Source organism: Amblyraja radiata, chromosome 1 (genome assembly GCF_010909765.2).
Source record: "Amblyraja radiata isolate CabotCenter1 chromosome 1, sAmbRad1.1.pri, whole genome shotgun sequence".
Classification (NCBI taxonomy): domain Eukaryota; kingdom Metazoa; phylum Chordata; class Chondrichthyes; order Rajiformes; family Rajidae; genus Amblyraja; species Amblyraja radiata.
In genome coordinates, this window is record NC_045956.1 from 130562787 (window position 1) to 130581253 (window position 18467).

Genomic DNA, 18467 nt, shown 5'->3' on the forward strand with positions numbered 1-18467 from the left:
AATTATTTTATCTTTGTAGAGGGGATTGTGCTGTAAATGAAAAAAAAAAACACAATATTACTAACATTAATTGAAACTTTAAATTTCCCAATAAATAGACAAGTATTTTGTAAAGATGACACTCTCAGTTTAATTTCATGTGGTCACTTCCAATTGCTTTATGCAAAGACTATATAATATTGGATCAACATTTTTTATTAAAAACCTTTCTTTAAAATAAGATATCAATATCTAACAACCCTTCACATAGAAATCTTATTAGTAGAGAGTTGAAATTGGACAGAATTAAAAGGTTTAAGTATAACTGTTTTCTTGAATGGATACATTCTATCCAGAAATTAGATGCTGTCTGTAAAGAAAAAAAATTCAACCAGGTCCAATGCGCAGTGGTAGAGTGACTTACTTATAACATTAAGACCAATCCTAATTTTAAACGTAAATGTGCCCTTTTATAGAAAAGAATGGTATTCTATTTTAGGACCTGTCCAAATTATCAAAATTACTGCCCTTTATTGTCTCAATATGCTAAAATCCTGCACTACTCCTCTATTTAAAAAAATGTACATTTCAATGTACCATTTTTCAAGGCTCTGATATCATATTATTTTTATTCTGGTCTAAAAGGAATTTGTAGTGGCTGCCAGCACCAATATCCATCACCACCAAGAGTTTAAAAAAAAAAGGCTCTTTGTTATATAAAAAGTTGGCATTATCATGGCGCATTGGAAGGATAAGGGGTTTGGGTTCTTCATTAAGGCCTGCAATCAAAGCACCCCAGGCAGTATTTTTTAAAATATTTATTTTTGTCTTCACAATTATCTTTTTCAAAACATAAATAAAATGATGGTTTGGCTGGTATAGGACAAACTGACTTGATCTTTAAAAACAATTCCTGTTCTTAATGGGACAGGATTATATCACCATTCCTAAAACTCTGCAGTATTTCTTGAGTAAAGAGGAACAATTGATGAACCTGGAAGGAAACAGCCCCTTGATTCCACTGATGCCTGAGGCAGAGCTTTCCTCCTCAGAATTCCTTCATGGCATCTTGAGACACTATGGGGCACAATCCCATATGTATCACGCATTGCAGATTCTACACAGTTCTACACTTTGCCAAGATTCACAGCTTAACTAATCAGCACCGAGTATAACCCAGTCGCAACGCACAATCACACTCTCAATCTTCCACCATTGCCAAAGCTGAATAAAAATCAGGGCCAATACATAATACTGTACAAATTTTCCAGGAAAACCTACTGCAACAATGCCAACTTGATGTCTGACAATACTTCGGACTTGGCATTGCTAATATGTAAGGTTCAAATAAGAAATCTTGAAATTAAAGTGCGTTATTTAAATCTTAACATTGTGTGCATTTGAAATTAGGTGGTTAATATTTTAGTTCAAAACTGCACTGCAGCTTAAAAGCCAGAAAAGGCATTCTGATCCAGTCAGTGATGATGTGTGATTCGTTTAACCTGTAGCTGTCTGGTTTCCAATGACCCGAAGAATTTCTTTATGAATGCTGGCATCCTGTGTATTTGTACTGATATCACCCACTTGGCCATCTTCATATCTGAAATGAACAACAAATCAGTGTTCCTTGTGGAGGATGGGTACTTAGCAGTTATATTTATATGAATAAATACCATTGTAAACACACAATTCCCAATTTGGCCACATACATGAGGATGTTACAGGGGTTGGAAAAATGGGTTGAGGCTGCAGATTAAGAGGGAAGTTGCTGAGGCAGGTATGCCTGGGTTTTCTCCGGCTGCTCCGGTTTCCTCCCACAATCAAAAGACACTGGAAGTGTCTTGAGAGCAGTCAGGGCTACCGCTGAAGAAGTACTGAAGGTACTGTCATGTATGAAGGTAGACAAATCTCCAGGGCCTGATCAGATATATCCGTGGACATTATGGGAAACTAGTGGAAATTGCAGGAGCCCTGGTTGAAATTTTCGAGTCATCCTTAAAAACAGGAGAGATGCCGGAAGACTGGAGGGTGGCAAATTTTGTGCTTCTTTTCAAGAAGGGCTGCTGCGAAAATGCTGGGAACTATAGGCCGGTGAGAACATCTGTTGTTGGTAAGTTACTGGAGAGTATTCTGAGGGATAGTTTATAGAGGCATTTGGATGGGCAAGGGCTGATTAGGGATAGTCAGCATGGTTTTGTACATGGAAGGTTATGTCTCACAAATCTGATTGAGTTTTTTGAAGACTTGACCAAAAAGGTTGATGAGGGCAGAGCTGTAGATGTTGTGTACAAGGACTTCAGTAAGGTGTTCGACAAGGTTCCGCATGGTAGGCTGCTCTGGAAGGTTAGATCGCATGGAATCCAACGATACTGTAGCTGAATGGATAGCAAATTGGCTCCATGGAAGGAAGCAGAGGGTGATGGTGGAAGGTTGCTTCTCTGACTGGAGGCCTGTGACTTGTGGTGTGCCTCAGGGTTTGGTGTTGGACCCGTAACTGTTTGTCAACTATATCATTGATTTGGATGAGAACATACAGGGCAAGATTAGCAAGTTTGCTAATGGTACAAAAGTTAGTGGTTTTGCAGATAGTGAAGATGGTTGTGAAAGATTGCAGCAGGATCTGGATCGATTGGCCAGGTGGGCGGAGGAATGATTGATGGAATTTTATACAGAAAAGTGTGAAGTCAAACAAGGGCAGGACCCACACAGTAAATGGTAGGCCTCTGGGTAGTGTTGTAGAGCAGAGGAATCTAGGAGTACAGGTGCATGGTTCCTTGAAGGTCGAGTCGCAGGTAGATAAGGTTATTGGCACTTTGGCCTTCATCAGTCAGGGTATTGAGTATAGAAGTTGGGAGGTCATGTTGCAGTTGTGTAAGACGTTGGTGAGACTGCATTTAGAATATTGTGTTCAGTTCAGGGCACCATGTTATAGGAAAGATATTGTCAGGTTTGAAAGGGTTCAGAAAAGATTTACAAGGATGTTGCCAGGACTAGAGGGTGTGAGTTATAGGGAGAGGTTGAGTAGGCTGGGTCTCTATTCCATGGAGCGCCGGGAGATGAGGGGAGATCTTACAAAATCATGGATATGGACCTAGCGCAGGCAAGTGGGATTAGTGTAGCCGGGACATTGCTGGCGGTATGGGCGAGTTGGGCCGAAGGGCCTGTTTCCACACTCTATGAAAGTCATACAGGTTTTTTTCAGTTAATTGGCTCCTGTAAATTATAAATTGTCTCTAGTATGTAGGATAGAACTAGTATATAGGATGATTGTGTTTGGAGTTGATACGGTGAGCAGAAGAGCCTTTTTTCACATTGTATTTCTAAAGTCTAAAGGAAGGGTGATATAGTGGGAAATGGGGCTGGGGGAGGAATGGGTGGAGGGACTTGAAGGGTGGATGAATACGTAATTTATTTCTCTAGCAGGTCATCTAGTCCAGCATTGCACTTTGAGGTTCATGGTGTCTCAGGAATGACCAATGACAGATCTCCTCATGACAATATAACCCGTTCCCAGTGTTGTTCCAAAATGTTACATGAGAAATGAAGACATTCTCCCATGTATACCATGCAGAAAGGATGTTAAAGTTGCAAGGGTGACTCTGACCTTGAAATGCCTGATTACACTTCTGGAGTGATACAAGAAACCCCCTAAAGAAACAACATTGCTTTTCACTGTAAAACAATTGATTTTTTAATTCCAAAGACTAATAAGAACAGTGAATTGTAATTTAATTTTTTGGTACACTTTTATTTTAATCCCAGGCTGTGTTAATTTTGTTGGGAATAAATTGTTCATAAACAAGGAATAATGCAATCATAACAAATGAGACACATAATGATTATAAAGACAAGCAAATTCAAGCTTCTGTTCATTGTTCAAGTAATCAACTAAGGAAAATTAGCTGGATGCTTGGCTTCATATCCCTGCTCAAAATACTCATTGAGTTTTTTGAACAACAAAACTCGAGGAACTAAAATCTAAAATGGAACAGATTTTCCCCCTCTGTCATTATGCTTCTGAACGGTTCTTCCATTAGTTAGGGTACTGTCTGATTTACCTCCACCTCATTCTGGACGTTGGACTTTGTCTGTGGAACTAGATGCACTACAATGCTGAGAATTATACTCTGCATTCTGTATCTTCTCCTTTAGCTATTTTTATTATACTTGAGTTTGACTTCATTGTTGTTATGTATTATATATTTGATCTGTTTGGATAGCAAGCACAACAAAGCTTTTCACTGAACCCTTGTATACTTGACAATAATAAACCTAAACTGCTGGAAATACTGCACAGTTAGAAAAAGAGTTTCAGGTTGAGGACTGAATAAGAGGTGAAGAGGAGGAGAGAGAGGGAGAAAAATAAATAAAGGTAAAGGTTGCGTTAGTGGGACTGGCCCTTTAAAGGGCCTGTCCCACTAATGTGACTTTTCAGCGACTGTCTTTGACCTTCAAGCTCGAGGGCACTGAAAAACCTCGAGCTGGATCGACCGTCAGCGATGAAACCGCAAGTTGGATCGACCGTCAACACACACACAAACACATCGTAAAGGCGGGGGCCAGGGAAAGCGGGGGAGCGGTGTCTGAAATTCACACCTGTGATGAACAGGAAGGTAAAAGACGGCTGGCACAGTGTACGGTAAGTCCTTTAGAGAGCCCGGGGAGGGGTGGGGGAGAGAAGGGGGAGAGAAGGGGGAGAGAAGGGGGAGAGAAGGGGGAGAGAAGGGGGAGAGAAGGGGGAGAGAAGGGGGAGAGAAGGGGGAGAGAAGGGGGAGAGAAGGGGGAGAGACACTTTTAAGAAGCCAGACAACTTTTAATAAAGTTTAGCGGGCATTTAACATTACCGGTCGGTTTTCCTTGGTTTTGAAAACTCCAATGAGCCAATTACAATGACCGGTCAGCTAAGGGGATTGCCTACGCCTACCTCGACTGCCTATAACTACATGGTGACCCCACTACCACTGCACTACACTACGAGTTCAAAAGAACCATGACGACCAATTTTTACTTGCGGAAAATTTTCCTCAACCAAGCGAGTATGAGGGAACTTCCCTCGAGCATGAAGGAGAGTTCCAGTGACCTCCTAGGACCTCCTAGGACCACGTGTCAACCAAGCTGCAAGTTTGAGTCGAGCGCAAACTCTTCTAAACTCGCGAATTAGGTCGTCGAAGTGGGACAGGCCCTTAAAGCTGTGAAACGCAGGTTGGAGCTGTTGATAAGACATGAAACCAAAAGGAGAACGTTGGAAATACCCAGCAGACTAGGATGACTGTGGGATAATGAAACAAATAGTGAGACAGCAAAAACACTGAGTTGCTATTATGGATATTACAATAGAACTGATCAGTTGGGATACAAGAAGATAAAGCAAGTTATTGGAAATTGATGAATTTGATGTTGAGTTCTAAATAACACCGTTTGCCCAAATAGAAGATCAAGACTTGCAAGGCACTCCCACTTTGACATCTGAATGTGGCATCCTGCACTGTTCTAACAAGGCCCCATATTAGATTCAGAAGTAAGACCACATCTTCCGTCTGGTCATATCGCAATCTTCTGGTCTCAGTATCAAATTCAGCAATTTCAAATATATTGTGTTTTCTGCTATTATGTGTTTTAAATTATCCATCTTTTTTTCCCTCTCGCTCCACAGACACCCTTGGATCTGGAAGACATAGCAGCATTCTCTTTTTGATTTAAGCAAGAGATCAATAGAGCTTTCACATGTCCCTTTGTTTGTTTTCTTTCTCCTTTTACCCGTATTAATTTACTAACCAAATGGTTCTGTAAACTTTGAGACCACCTTGGTAACATGGCCTGCACTTTGTATGTAGAGGTATGCACTTTGACCTAATTTTGTGCATTGTTAAACAAACATTTTTTTCACTTTCTCAGCCCTGATGAAACGTCTTCGACCTGGAAATTAAATTTTATTTCTCTTTCCCCAGATGCTGCCTGATCTACTGAGGCCTTTCTAACATTTTCTGTTGAAATTTCAATGCAACATTTTCTGATTCTATTTTATTCTATTTCAGTGGCATCTGAGATAATGCCTTACTTACTGATTCCTGAAGAAACAGACAAGATACTTCAGAACAGACAAGATAACCCATAATTGAACAAAAAAAAAACGGAAACATGATTACAAGAATATAACGTAAATCTAATTAAGGGCAAAAGGAAAATCCAAGAGCATCCTATTGAAAAACTATTTTCATATACCATTTCAAAGTACTACCAATGAACATTTCCATTCGTCCTGTACCTTATGTTTCATGCACATTAAGTATATGGTGCTGTATTTTATCAGAAGCTTTGCTTTAGTCAAAATAATCAAGACCTTGAACTGCTGTAGCTTTGGGAGCAACAGCAACAGGAGATTAGCAAGAGATACGACTGATTGTCTCTAGCCCAAGTGGGAGGAGAGAAGTGAGTCAGTGCCGGGAAAACAGTTGAAAACTGAGGAATTTGGTTTGTAAATTGGTAAATCAGTCAATTTAAGCAAGACGGCTCTTAGCGAGCGGCAGTGAGTGAGCGGCCTTGTGAGGGAAGTGCCCTGTGAGAAAAGTGTGAGTCTTTGGCTCGAGAGTCTTCGGAGAGGAGACCACGCAATACGCTTGAGAGGTAGAGACGAAAGAAGGAGATGTCAGGCAAGCTGATTCAGTGCGATGCTTGCAGTATGTGGGAGGTCAAGGACACCGCTGGTGCCTCTGGCTGCTACAAATGCGAGAAGTGCATCCAGGTAGAGCTCCTGAAGGGCCGTGTTGGGGAACTTGAGAAGCAAGTGGATGACCTCCGGTTCGTCCGAGAAACGGAGTCGTTCCTCGACAAGTCCTACAGTACGATTGTTACACCTAAGGTACTGGAAGAGAGAAGGTGGGAGACAGTGAGAACGGGAGGGAAGCATGGAATGCCAACGTCCCCGGGTGTTGTACCTCTTGTGAACAGGTTCGCCCACTTAGAAGCTGTCGGGACAGAAGAGGTGTTTACACTGGGCGGCGGACTGGTTTGTGATGCGAATAGGGCTGTTGAGCCAAAACCAAAAAGGCCTAAGGCAGGCAACGCCATTGTAGTGGGAGACTCCATTGTGAGAGGTACGGACAGGGGTTTCTGCGGCAACAGACGGGATGCGAGGATGGTGTGCTGCTTTCCTGGTGCCAGGATCCAGGATGTCACGGACAGAGTGCAGAAAATCCTGAAGGGCGAAGGTGAACATCCGGAAGTGGTAGTGCATGTCGGCACAAACGATGTCGGAAAGAAGGGGATGAATATTCTGCAGCGTGACTTTAGAGAGCTCGGAAAAATGCTGAAAAGCAGGACCTCCAGGGTTGTTATCTCCGGTGTGCTTCCAGTTCCTCGTGCTGGCGAGAGCAGGAACAGGGAGATACGGGACCTGAACGTGTGGCTGAGGAATTGGTGCACGGGGCAGGGATTTAGATTCTTAGATCACTGGGATCTGTTTTGGGGTAAGGGGGAACTGTACAAAAGGGACGGATTGCATCTTAACAGGTGTGGGACCAGCATTCTGGCAGGCAGGTTTGCCACTGCTACACGGGTGGTTTTAAACGGAATAAGGGGGGCGGGGTGTCGAATAGGATAGTGGAGGATGGAGTTAAAGGGAAAGGGTTTCTTAAATGTGTGAGCGTAGAGACAGAGGGGTGTAAAATGAGGGTAGAAGCAATAGGTAGCAAGGTGAAAAGTAAAAGTGGCAGGCAGACAAAACCAGGGCAAAAATCAAAAAGGGCCACTTTTCAACATAATTGTATAAGGGGTAAGTGTTGTAAAAACAAGCCTGAAGGCTTTGTGTCTCAATGCAAGGAGCATTCGTAATAAGGTGGATGAGTTGAATGTGCAGATAGCTATTAATGACTATGATATAGTTGGGATCACGGAGACATGGCTCCAGGGTGACCAAGGCTGGGAGCTGAACATCCAGGGATATTCAATATTCAGGAGGGATAGAGAGAAAGGAAAAGGAGGTGGGGTAGCGTTGCTGGTTAGAGAGGAGATTAACGCAATGGAAAGGAAGGACATTAGTTTGGAGGGTGTGGAAATGGGTAGAGCTGCGAAACACTAAGGGGCAGAAAACGCTGGTGGGTGTTGTGTACAGGCCACCTAACAGTAGTAGTGAAGTTGGAGATGGTATCAAACAGGAAATTTGAAATGCGTGCGACAAAGGCAAAACCGTTAAAATGGGTGACTTCAATCTACATATAGATTGGGTGAATCAAATTGGCAGGGGTGCTGAGGAAGAGGGTTTCTTGGAATGTATGCGGGATAGTTATCTAAATCAACATGTAGAGGAACCAACGAGAGAGCAGGCTATTTTAGACTGGGTATTGAGTAATGAGGAAGGGTTAGTTAGCAGTCTTGTTGTACGTGCCCCCTTGGGCAAGAGTGACCATAATATGGTTGAGTTCTTCATTAAGATGGAGAGTGACATTGTTAATTCAGAAACAATGGTTCTGAACTTAAAGAAAGGTAACTTTGAGCGTATGAGATGTGAATTGGCCAAGATTGACTGGCAATTAATTCTAAAAGGGTTGACGGTGGATATGCAATGGAAGACATTTAAAGACTACATGGATGAACTACAAAAATTGTTCATCCCAGTTTGGCAAAAGAATAAATCAGGGAAGGTAGTACATCCGTGGATAACAAGGGAAATCAGGGATAGTATCAAAGCGAAGGATGATGCGTACAAATTAGCCAGAAAAAGCAGCATACCAGAGGACTGGGAGAAATTCAGAGACCAGCAGAGGAGGACAAAGGGCTTAATTAGGAAAGGAAAAATAGATTATGAAAGAAAACTGGCAGGGAACATAAAAACTGACTGCAAAAGTTTTTATAGATATGTGAAAAGAAAGAGATTAGTTAAAACAAATGTAGGTCCCTTGCAGTCAGAAACAGGTGAGTTGATCATGGGGAACAAGGATATGGCGGACCAATTGAATAACTACTTTGGTTCCGTCTTCACTAAGGAAGACATAAATAATCTGCCGGAAATAGCAGGGGACCGCGGGTCAAAGGAGTTGGAGGAATTGAGTGAAATCCAGGTTAGCCGGGAAGTGGTGTTGGGTAAATTGAATGGATTAAAGGCCGATAAATCCCCAGGGCCAGATAGGCTGCATCCCAGAGTACTTAAGGAAGTAGCTCCAGAAATAGTGGATGCATTAGTAATAATCTTTCAAAACTCTTTAGATTCTGGAGTAGTTCCTGAGGATTGGTGGGTAGCAAACGTAACCCCACTTTTTAAGAAGGGAGGGAGAGAGAAAACGGGGAATTACAGACCAGTTAGTCTAACATCGGTGGTGGGGAAACTGCTAGAGTCAGTTATTAAAGATGGGATAGCAGCACATTTGGAAAGTGGTGAAATCATTGGACAAAGTCAGCATGGATTTACAAAAGGTAAATCATGTCTGACGAATCTTATAGAATTTTTCGAGGATGTAACTAGTAGCGTGGATAGGGGAGAACTAGTGGATGTGGTGTATCTGGACTTCCAGAAGGCTTTCGACAAGGTCCCACATAAGAGATTAGTATACAAACTTAAAGCACACGGCATTGGGGGTTCAGTATTGATGTGAATAGAGAACTGGCTGGCAAACAGGAAGCAAAGAGTAGGAGTAAACGGGTCCTTTTCACAATGGCAGGCAGTGACTAGTGGGGTACCGCAAGGCTCAGTGCTGGCACCCCAGCTATTTACAATATATATTAATGATCTGGATGAGGGAATTGAAGGCAATATCTCCAAGTTTGCGGATGACACTAAGCTGGGGGGCAGTGCTAGCTGTGAGGAGGATGCTAGGAGACTGCAAGTTGACTTGGATAGGCTGGGTGAGTGGGCAAATGTTTGGCAAATGCAGTATAATGTGGATAAATGTGAGGTTATCCATTTTGGTGGCAAAAACAGGAAAGCAGACTATTATCTAAATGGTGGCCGACTAGGAAAAGGGGAGATGCAGCGAGACCTGGGTGTCATGGTACACCAGTCATTGAAAGTAGGCATGCAGGTGCAGCAGGCAGTGAAGAAAGCGAATGGTATGTTAGCTTTCGGAGCAGGGAGGTTCTACTGCAGTTGTACAGGGTCTTGGTGAGACCACACCTTGAGTATTGTGTACAGTTTTGGTCTCCAAATCTGAGGAAGGACATTTTTGCCATAGAGGGAGTGCAGAGAAGGTTCACCAGACTGATTCCTGGGATGTCAGGACTGTCTTATGAAGAAAGACTGGATAGACTTGGTTTATACTCTCTAGAATTTAGGAGATTGAGAGGGGATCTTATAGAAACTTATAAAATTCTTAAGGGGTTGGACAGGCTAGATGCAGGAAGATTGCTCCCGATGTTGGGGAAGTCCAGGACAAGGGGTCACAGCTTAAGGATAAGGGGGAAATCCTTTAAAACCGAGATGAGAAGAACTTTTTTCACACAGAGAGTGGTGAATCTCTGCCACAGAGGGTAGTCGAGGCCAGTTCATTGGCTATATTTAAGAGGGAGTTAGATGTGGCCCTTGTGGCTAAGGGGATCAGAGGGTATGGAGAGAAGGCAGGTACGGGATACTGAGTTGGATGATCAGCCATGATCATATTGAATGGCGGTGCAGGCTCGAAGGGCCGAATGGCCTACTCCTGCACCTAATTTCTATGTTTCTATGTTTCTATGTAATAAAATTCTACCAGCATTTGGAAGAGTTATCAAAATGTAAGAATGTATAAGGTCTAATCAGGTGGATGTGGAGGTGATGTTTATTCTTATAAGATAATGTAGAACTATGAATCTCCTGTTAAAGAAAGAGATGAGACCATTTTTTTTTGAAGGTCATGAGTTTTTGGAACTGTTTTCCTCAAAGGGCAGTGAAACCAGTATTTACAAAGTAGGTAATAAGGGAAGGGTGAACAGATACCATGCACAGATGGGAATGTAGTGTTGAGGTTATAATCAGATTAGCCACTATCTCCTCAAGTAGTGGCACAGGCTTGAGAGGGCATTAGCCCTCTGCGATCCTAATTCATACGTTTGTATGCTTATATCGTACCCTTAAACACAATAACCCATTGTTTAAGTGTAAGTTCCTTTCCTGGATCCACACTTTGTTATTAGAAAACATCGAATACAAAATGGAGGAAAAATCTTGAACGGTAGAACATAACTTTAGAAATTACAGTTAAGATTTTCCATTGAAGAGAACTTGGTTTCCACAATTCAGCTGCAATCCGTTAGACAATTGTTGGGATCTGAGATAATTCCATTTAAAAAAATCTTATCAAATGAATAGAGAACAGAAATCTAACAGCACTTACACAAAGAAGAATCTTGTGCAGACGTGATCTGTTTGCGGAACTACCCAAATTTCGCCGTGTTTGTGCAAATCTGGTGAAGTAATCACTACAAAAAGAAACGGTCACAATTGTTTTTTCATCTATCTTAGTTATTTTTCTCAAACTTTCTCTATAATTATGTTTCTTTAAATCTTTCCTCATTTCATGAAAGCTGTTTTGTCAATACCACCAACCATTTGGTTTTATGCTCTTAGCCATTTTCCAAGGGTAATTCTGAAATTGAATTTATTGACCATTTTGACCAGTGATATATTTACACACCAACAGTTTTCTGCCCATCACTCTTACCCGGCCTCTCAATCCAATGGCTGAAGATTTCCCTTTCTGACTTGGTTGGTACCATTTGCTTTGCCAAAATATAAATATATTTTAGAATTAATAAGCATTGTTTTTAAATCAAGAAATGTTTCCACACGCTATTCTTGGCAGAGCAGTTGCCTGGTCCACTCCCAACATTCTGCAAATATATCATAAAGAGATCTGTAATTTCTGTACTAAGTCACTTTCATCAATTCCTATCTCCCACCCCCAATCCACCATCCCTTTCATGGGAAACCTGCCATGATGGTGTGTAAAAACCTTACGGTTGCCAGTATTACCAGGGCCAGATGTTATTTCAGAAAATAATTGACAAGATGTCACACGAAAAGGCAGGTTCACAAGATAATTCATTGTATTAGCAGAAGTGTGTAGCATATGTTGAAAATTGGTTATCACAGCAAAGACAGAGGATCAGAATGAATGTGATCTTTTAGGTTGGACGGATGTTTCTTAGTGGAGTGCTCCAAAGATTCATTATTGGCTCTCTGTTATTTATTTATATTAACAACTTGGAGGTGGGAGCAGAGCACCAATTTGAGTTTGTTGATGACACAAAATAAGGAGAAGAGTATGTTGCAAAAAGGTTGTTTTGACGTTGAATGATTGGGAAAAAACTTGGGAGTTTAATGATGGAAAGTGCGAGATCATGGACTACAATAAGGGGAATCTCATGGCAGATTAGTATCCATATTGGGAAAGATTGCAGATAAGCAAAATATAAAGGCATCTATATATTCTTGTGATGAAAGATGCATCAGCATCAGCATTGATTGAATGGTGGAGTAGGCTAGATGGGCCAAATGGCCTAATTCTGCTCCTATGTCTTGTGAATTTATACTCAATCCTTGGGGGAGGTGGGGGGGGGGGGGGGGGGGAATGTCAGGGTGCGTGACATGTTGATTCCACTTGTGAGGAAATCTCGAACAAGGGATCATATTAGAGGTGGTCTTTTAAGCTGGAGTTTGCAGGAACTTCTTGCAAAGGATAGTGAATCTTTGGACTTCTTTACCCCAGAGGGAGGTGAAGGCTAGATCATTGGTATTGGTCTATTATTGTCACATGTACCAAGAAACAGTGAAAAACCTGGTTGAAAGGTATTTAAGAAGTTAAATCAGTTCTGAAAGATCAGGGAATTGTGGACAACAATGAATTGGCACAAAGGAGGAGATGAGGACAGATCTGGGACAGACCACAGGGAATGGTAGGGCAGGCTTGAAGGGTTCAGTGGCTGATTCATCCTCCTATTTTCTAAAGTTATACTGCACTTTCTCAGTTATTCACAAAACATACCGATACCAGTGGCATGTATAAACAATTTATTAACATCTCTATTACACTTCAGATTTTGTTTATTGACAGTTATGGTGTAAATTGCTTCACTACAATGTCATGTCTGTGTTATATTTCTACCTTTGTTATGGTATATCTTTTCTGTTTGGATAGCTTGCAAAACAAAGCTTTTCTCTGTACCTTGGTATACATGACAATAATAAATGTAAAACTAAAACATATCCATTTCCAAAGTGATATCCAGGCTTGAGCTTGTAAATTAAATCTTTCACATATTCTGGGCAGTCATTGGAGTGCTGACACCATGTAGTCAAACTTGTGGCTAGTATCTTCCAATGGAACTTTAACAGCATAAGAGAATATTTTAATCCCTCAAGATGTGCTGTATGTCAGATATCCTACTTAGCGTTCCACATGACCAGAGAACAATGTGAGAATGCCAGGGCAATGGATGTTCTGCAACATGATAGATTAGTAAGATTAAACGAGAACTTACCAGTTTGAAGTTTGATCTTTATTTTATGAGGAGTAACGTTGAGGGATTACGTGAAGACCCCATCCAGTACGCATGCGTGTCAATCTTCAAAGCAGCGGTGTGAAATCACAGAAAACAGTTGTTGAACTGAACATAGTAAGATAAGAGAACCATAATACCTGTTGAACTTTATGATAGAGGGCTGGGAGCGGAGGGCACGTAATCCCTCAACGTTACTCCTCATAAAATAAAGATCAAACTTCAAACTGGTAAGTTCTCGTTTAATCTTACTATTTTACTTCGGAGTCACATGAGTGACTACGTGAAGATTTTAAAGCTCTGTGATTTCATGCCGTGGAACCGAGTCCAGGCGTCATACACTGCATCAGTAGGCCAATGATGAGTGAGCATTAAGAATGCATTCAGATATGACATAGATATAGACATGTTGATGCTATTAATGAATAATAGTGGCAATAGTAACCTCCCTCAACCTGGAGGAAGTATGAACCATACCTAACATAGAGTTGGCAAATACCCCTGTTCGGGCAATAGGTTTATTCTGAATATTTGGACAGATCAATAGTTTGACCATCCTGCAACCGCTAGGATGTGGTCCATCCCTGCTGCTGAGATATAGCGGTCCTGGTGGAGTGAGACTCAATGTCAATGTACACTCCTGTATATGCCAGACCCATATAACCAACTGGAGAAGGTTCGTAGTGATACCTTCTAACAAGATTTTATGTAACTTATAATGTTGCTGTCAGTCTATAAAGCTCTTAGAAACCTTGACATACTGGTGTAAATGCGTGATCACACGCAACCCAAGGTCCATGGGGTATGCAACTCTAGTTTGGTCTTATTCCCTGTCTAATCTGCTTGATTAATCATAAACAAACATGTTATAATAGCCCGCAGATATGATCATCCTATCCAGTGTTGCAATGACTGGACCCATAGCCCTGTACTCAGTGTCATGGCGTAATTACTAGTACGTGAGTATGACCATGGGCAGGGATGTTGCTGATGCCCATCAGTGAAGTGATGTAGTACAATGTTAACAACCCATATCTCTGCGTCCCTAAACCTGGGAGGTTTTAAGCTGACGGTACCTTCATTCTCTGGATATCAGATGGTGAGAACTGGACAGAGTGGTTTATGTATTCATCAGCCAAATGATTAGGAGGTACTTAAGGCACAGTAATGGAATAGTAACTTAATGTTATAATCTCATAAAACTGAATTTTAATGTGTCAGTCATCCGTGCCGTGTTAAACGTAAGGAAGCATAAACAATGCTTCCCATCTCCTATGCAGATAGCTGCTATATGGTGCTATCCCTGCAATCTGTAGTGAGCACTCTAACGCTCATGGTTTGACAACCCAAGCCGCAGAAACGATCTCTCAGAGTCTGTGAGTCTATGATCGATCATATCATGCAGAGGATGGTTTCAACATCACAACTGAACCAGCATCTTTTTATCCGGAATTAACCATGTAAGGTTTTATGTTCATTCTTCGCCTCAGCAGGAGCCATAGGTGTATAACCCAGGCAGGCACTATGAAAACCCGGAAGAGGGAATCTTGCTGAATTTTGCAAAACCCGTCTATTGAGGCCAAATGGAGGAAGACATAAAAGAACATTCCTTCCTAGTGTAGCGAGAATGCACCCTTCGCCACTGTATGCCTCGTTCTCTGTTGATTGAAACTGGATGCAAGCAACTCAATAGTTAGTGTTCTATCAATCCACATTGTCATTAAATACTTTGTGATCACACATTCATTCTGTGTTGTCATTGATTTTGCATAATAATACACCAGTGCTAAATGTGGTTTGGTAAACTATCACCGGATACTTTGATTTGATTGTACCTTTGTGATTAACATATACCACCTCCAAAGTGTATCACCTTGGACTTGTGCATGCCTTATATGCATATCTACACACTCTTTAATGCCCAGAATGCACCTGGTGTCCATTGGCAGTTGATACCATGACTGAACACTGATAACTCATGCTAATCCCATCTGCCTCCGTAACTAGAGATGGTATTAGTAAATTACCCATCTTTGGGCAATAGCATCAGTTTGGAAATGACTGAAGATTTACGGATAAGAGGTTTTAGTGGAGCAAAGCTGTCCATCATTGTGACTTTGATTGTTTCAGCTAAAAATAGCAGAGGTCTAATTTTTATCTCAGAGCTGATCCCAGACCAATAAATGGATGGTTGTATCCCAACAATCAATAGTTTCAGTTGGTATTAACTTAATTTAAATTTAACTGGACGGGTGTGAACCAATTCCTCAAATATAGCTATGTGGCTGATAAGGCTAATTTAGTAAAATACAGTATGTTCAATATTATCCAGATTGGCCATGCTACTTATTTGTTAGCTCTGTGCAGTCGAAGCACTGATAGTAGTGATTTGGTAAATAATCTGGAAACTGGAGTTAGCCCATTGTAACGCTACTGAGTGAATCGTTGCCTCATCCAGTTAAATTTCAAATATCTTCAACCCTGTGAGTGGAAATGATCACATGGAAGTTATTCCGAAAAGTCTATATTGCACATACGGTTTGAGGCTGTTGTCAATGATCAGTCCACATCCCATTCTTGTGAAGGTACACAAAATTGCTGGGGAAACTCAGTGGGTGCAGCAGCATCTATGGAGCGAAGGAAATAGGCGACGTTTCGGGCTGAAACCCTTCTTCAGACAACAATTTTGTGTACCTTCGATATTCCAGCATCTGCAGTTCCTTTTTGAACACTCCCATTCTTGTGAGCCTTGTCTTGAAAGGCAACTCCAACCATACCTGTGTGCAGTATAAACTAATCTAGTGTTATCCCAAACCAGTGTAAATATTCAAACCAGTTTAATATTAACAACTTGTATCCGTGACTGGAGACATCATCGATGAGGTTCCATACCTTTATCCGAATGGGAGGACTTATGCAACCCGACCAGGAGCTGCCTCAAACATGTGTGCATGATTACATCTGGTCCTGGAGGTAGAGGAGCTCGCCTACGAGGTTGGCGCATCTTCCAACGAAGGCCGTTCTGGGCTGTGGCCTAAAAAAACCTTTGTCCTGGTTGTACGGCCTTCAAGCTTTCACCAGCTTCAGTTCATCTTGGTTTCCTGGTGGGTGCGTAGGGGTGCCGTCGAAGATGTGAGGTCTTGCGTGATGATGTGGCCTTCCTGAACCCGATGCCACTCGTCGAGCTCCTGCTGCTGATAGTGTTGTTCCTGCACCCCCTGCACACTTGTGGTTTCTTAAGCCAAACCCCTGTCTTCAGAGTCAGCCCAGAAGTGACTCCTAATACACCCCTCTGTCGAGGGAGTTGCATTATGCAGCCCTCAATAAGGTGCTGCTATGGGCGTCCAAGGACCCCCTGGTGACTAGGCTCCAAATACCGGAGCATGTCACATTGGAGCTTCTGATCCATCAACCGCTCCATGCGGGATATGCGATCACAGTTGCTCCCGCCGGCGTCCATCCCTGTAACATATTCTCACAAAACAGCACAAAACGACTTTCGAGTAAGGAATTTACCTGCATGTCCTTTTAAACCCTTCTGCTGCGGGGCAACACTCCTCCTGAGCCTGGTTTCGTGGTCGTGGTTTGTTACAGCTGGGGTTCCTCTGTGGTCCTTGTAGAAACACTCCATTGCGGGTTATTTCTCCCCCCCCCAGCTTTTTCTCCGCGGTCCCTTATAACAGGGCTTCTCCACGGTGTTCTCCAGCTGGGGCTTTCTTTCCCCCTCCCCCTCCCCCCATCTGGGTATCCCCGCAGTAACTGCAGTCGGGATATCCCCGCGGTCCTTATCAAAGGGAAAGCGGCAATTTACAAAGTCGGGGGGGGGGTTATCCTGCTTCGGGGGGGGGGGGGGGGGGGGGTATACTTTCTGCCGTCTGCTCCTCGCATCCCGCAGTCTACAGAGCGGGTTCTCGATCGCTCCCCGTATTCTACGGTCTCCGGAGCGGCTGTCCCAGTGTCCCCGGCACCAATATGAAGCCGCTGGCACCACTGCCAGTGGCTCGAAGGTGAATCCACCACCGTCCGCTCCCCGTTTCCCGTGGTCTCCGGAGCGGCTATGCAGGTACCCACTGCACCAATATAAAGCACTGGCTCCGCAGCCAGCGGCTCGAAGGCGAATCCGCCGCCGTCCGCTCCCCGCGGTCTCCGGGGCGGCTATGCAGGTGCCTTCCCCGGCACCAATATGAAGCCCCTGGCTCCACAGCCAGCGGCTATGTAGGCGAATCCCCGCCGTCCGCTCCCCGCGTCCCGCGGTCTCCCGAGCGGGTTCTCCACCATATGAAGCCGTTGGTTTTACTGCCAGTGGCTCAATGGTGAATTTGCCGCCGCTCACTACCCGCATTCCGCGGTTCCGAGCGCCTAGGTCCGTGGGCGGGATTCCCCATGACCGGGGTTCCCTGAAGTTCGAGACTGGGGTTTCCCGACTTAGCCCTGAACTTTAAGCAGGATCTCTAAGTAGAGGTTCCTGCAAGAAGATTTTAAAAATCTGAAAGTATTTAAAAAAACTTACCTCGGGTCTGTTGCTGGCAGAAGAATCACTTCACCCTGACAGTCGTCACGCAATGCGATAGACGATATGACACGCATGCGTACTGGACGGGGTCTTCACGTAGTCACTCACGTGACTCCGAAGTAAAATATCTTATTCAACAGGCATCTGAGAGTGATAAAGTTAATCTAGCCTCTTGACCACAAAATTAAATGTCCTTTTAACACTTGATGAAAGTGCTTCAAAACTGGATCAGCTTCCAGTTATAGACCTATTCCCTCTAGAGTCACAGCTCTCATTAAGAATTAAAATGATCTATTGTTAGATTTTACAATGTTTTTCAATATATATCCTTTATCCTTGTGTTTGGAGGTTTGGCAAGCTACAAATGGGGAACATACCTTCACATAAGGCTATACACTTCAGGTTACGACTCTGCAAAAACTGGGGTTGCTGTCCTTTTTTCTGTGACTGGAAGAAATAAAATGGGTTAATTTTATGACATGGTTCTGAGTTTCATCAATAGGCTTTGAGT

General features: G+C 42.8%; 1 protein-coding gene across 1 annotated transcript in view; it reads right to left on the minus strand.

The window, feature by feature from the left end:
* Positions 1-675: 675 nt before the first annotated feature.
* parp8 (poly(ADP-ribose) polymerase family member 8) overlaps positions 676-18467 on the minus strand; it is a 398103-nt gene continuing 380311 nt past the window's right edge. The window contains exons 24-26 of the mRNA XM_033030967.1: positions 18334-18403; positions 11280-11364; positions 676-1579 (exon numbers count right to left, since the gene is read on the minus strand). Of these exons, the coding sequence (XP_032886858.1) occupies positions 1477-1579; positions 11280-11364; positions 18334-18403 (258 nt within the window). The 3' untranslated portion in view covers positions 676-1476. The remainder of the gene's footprint in view (positions 1580-11279; positions 11365-18333; positions 18404-18467) is intronic.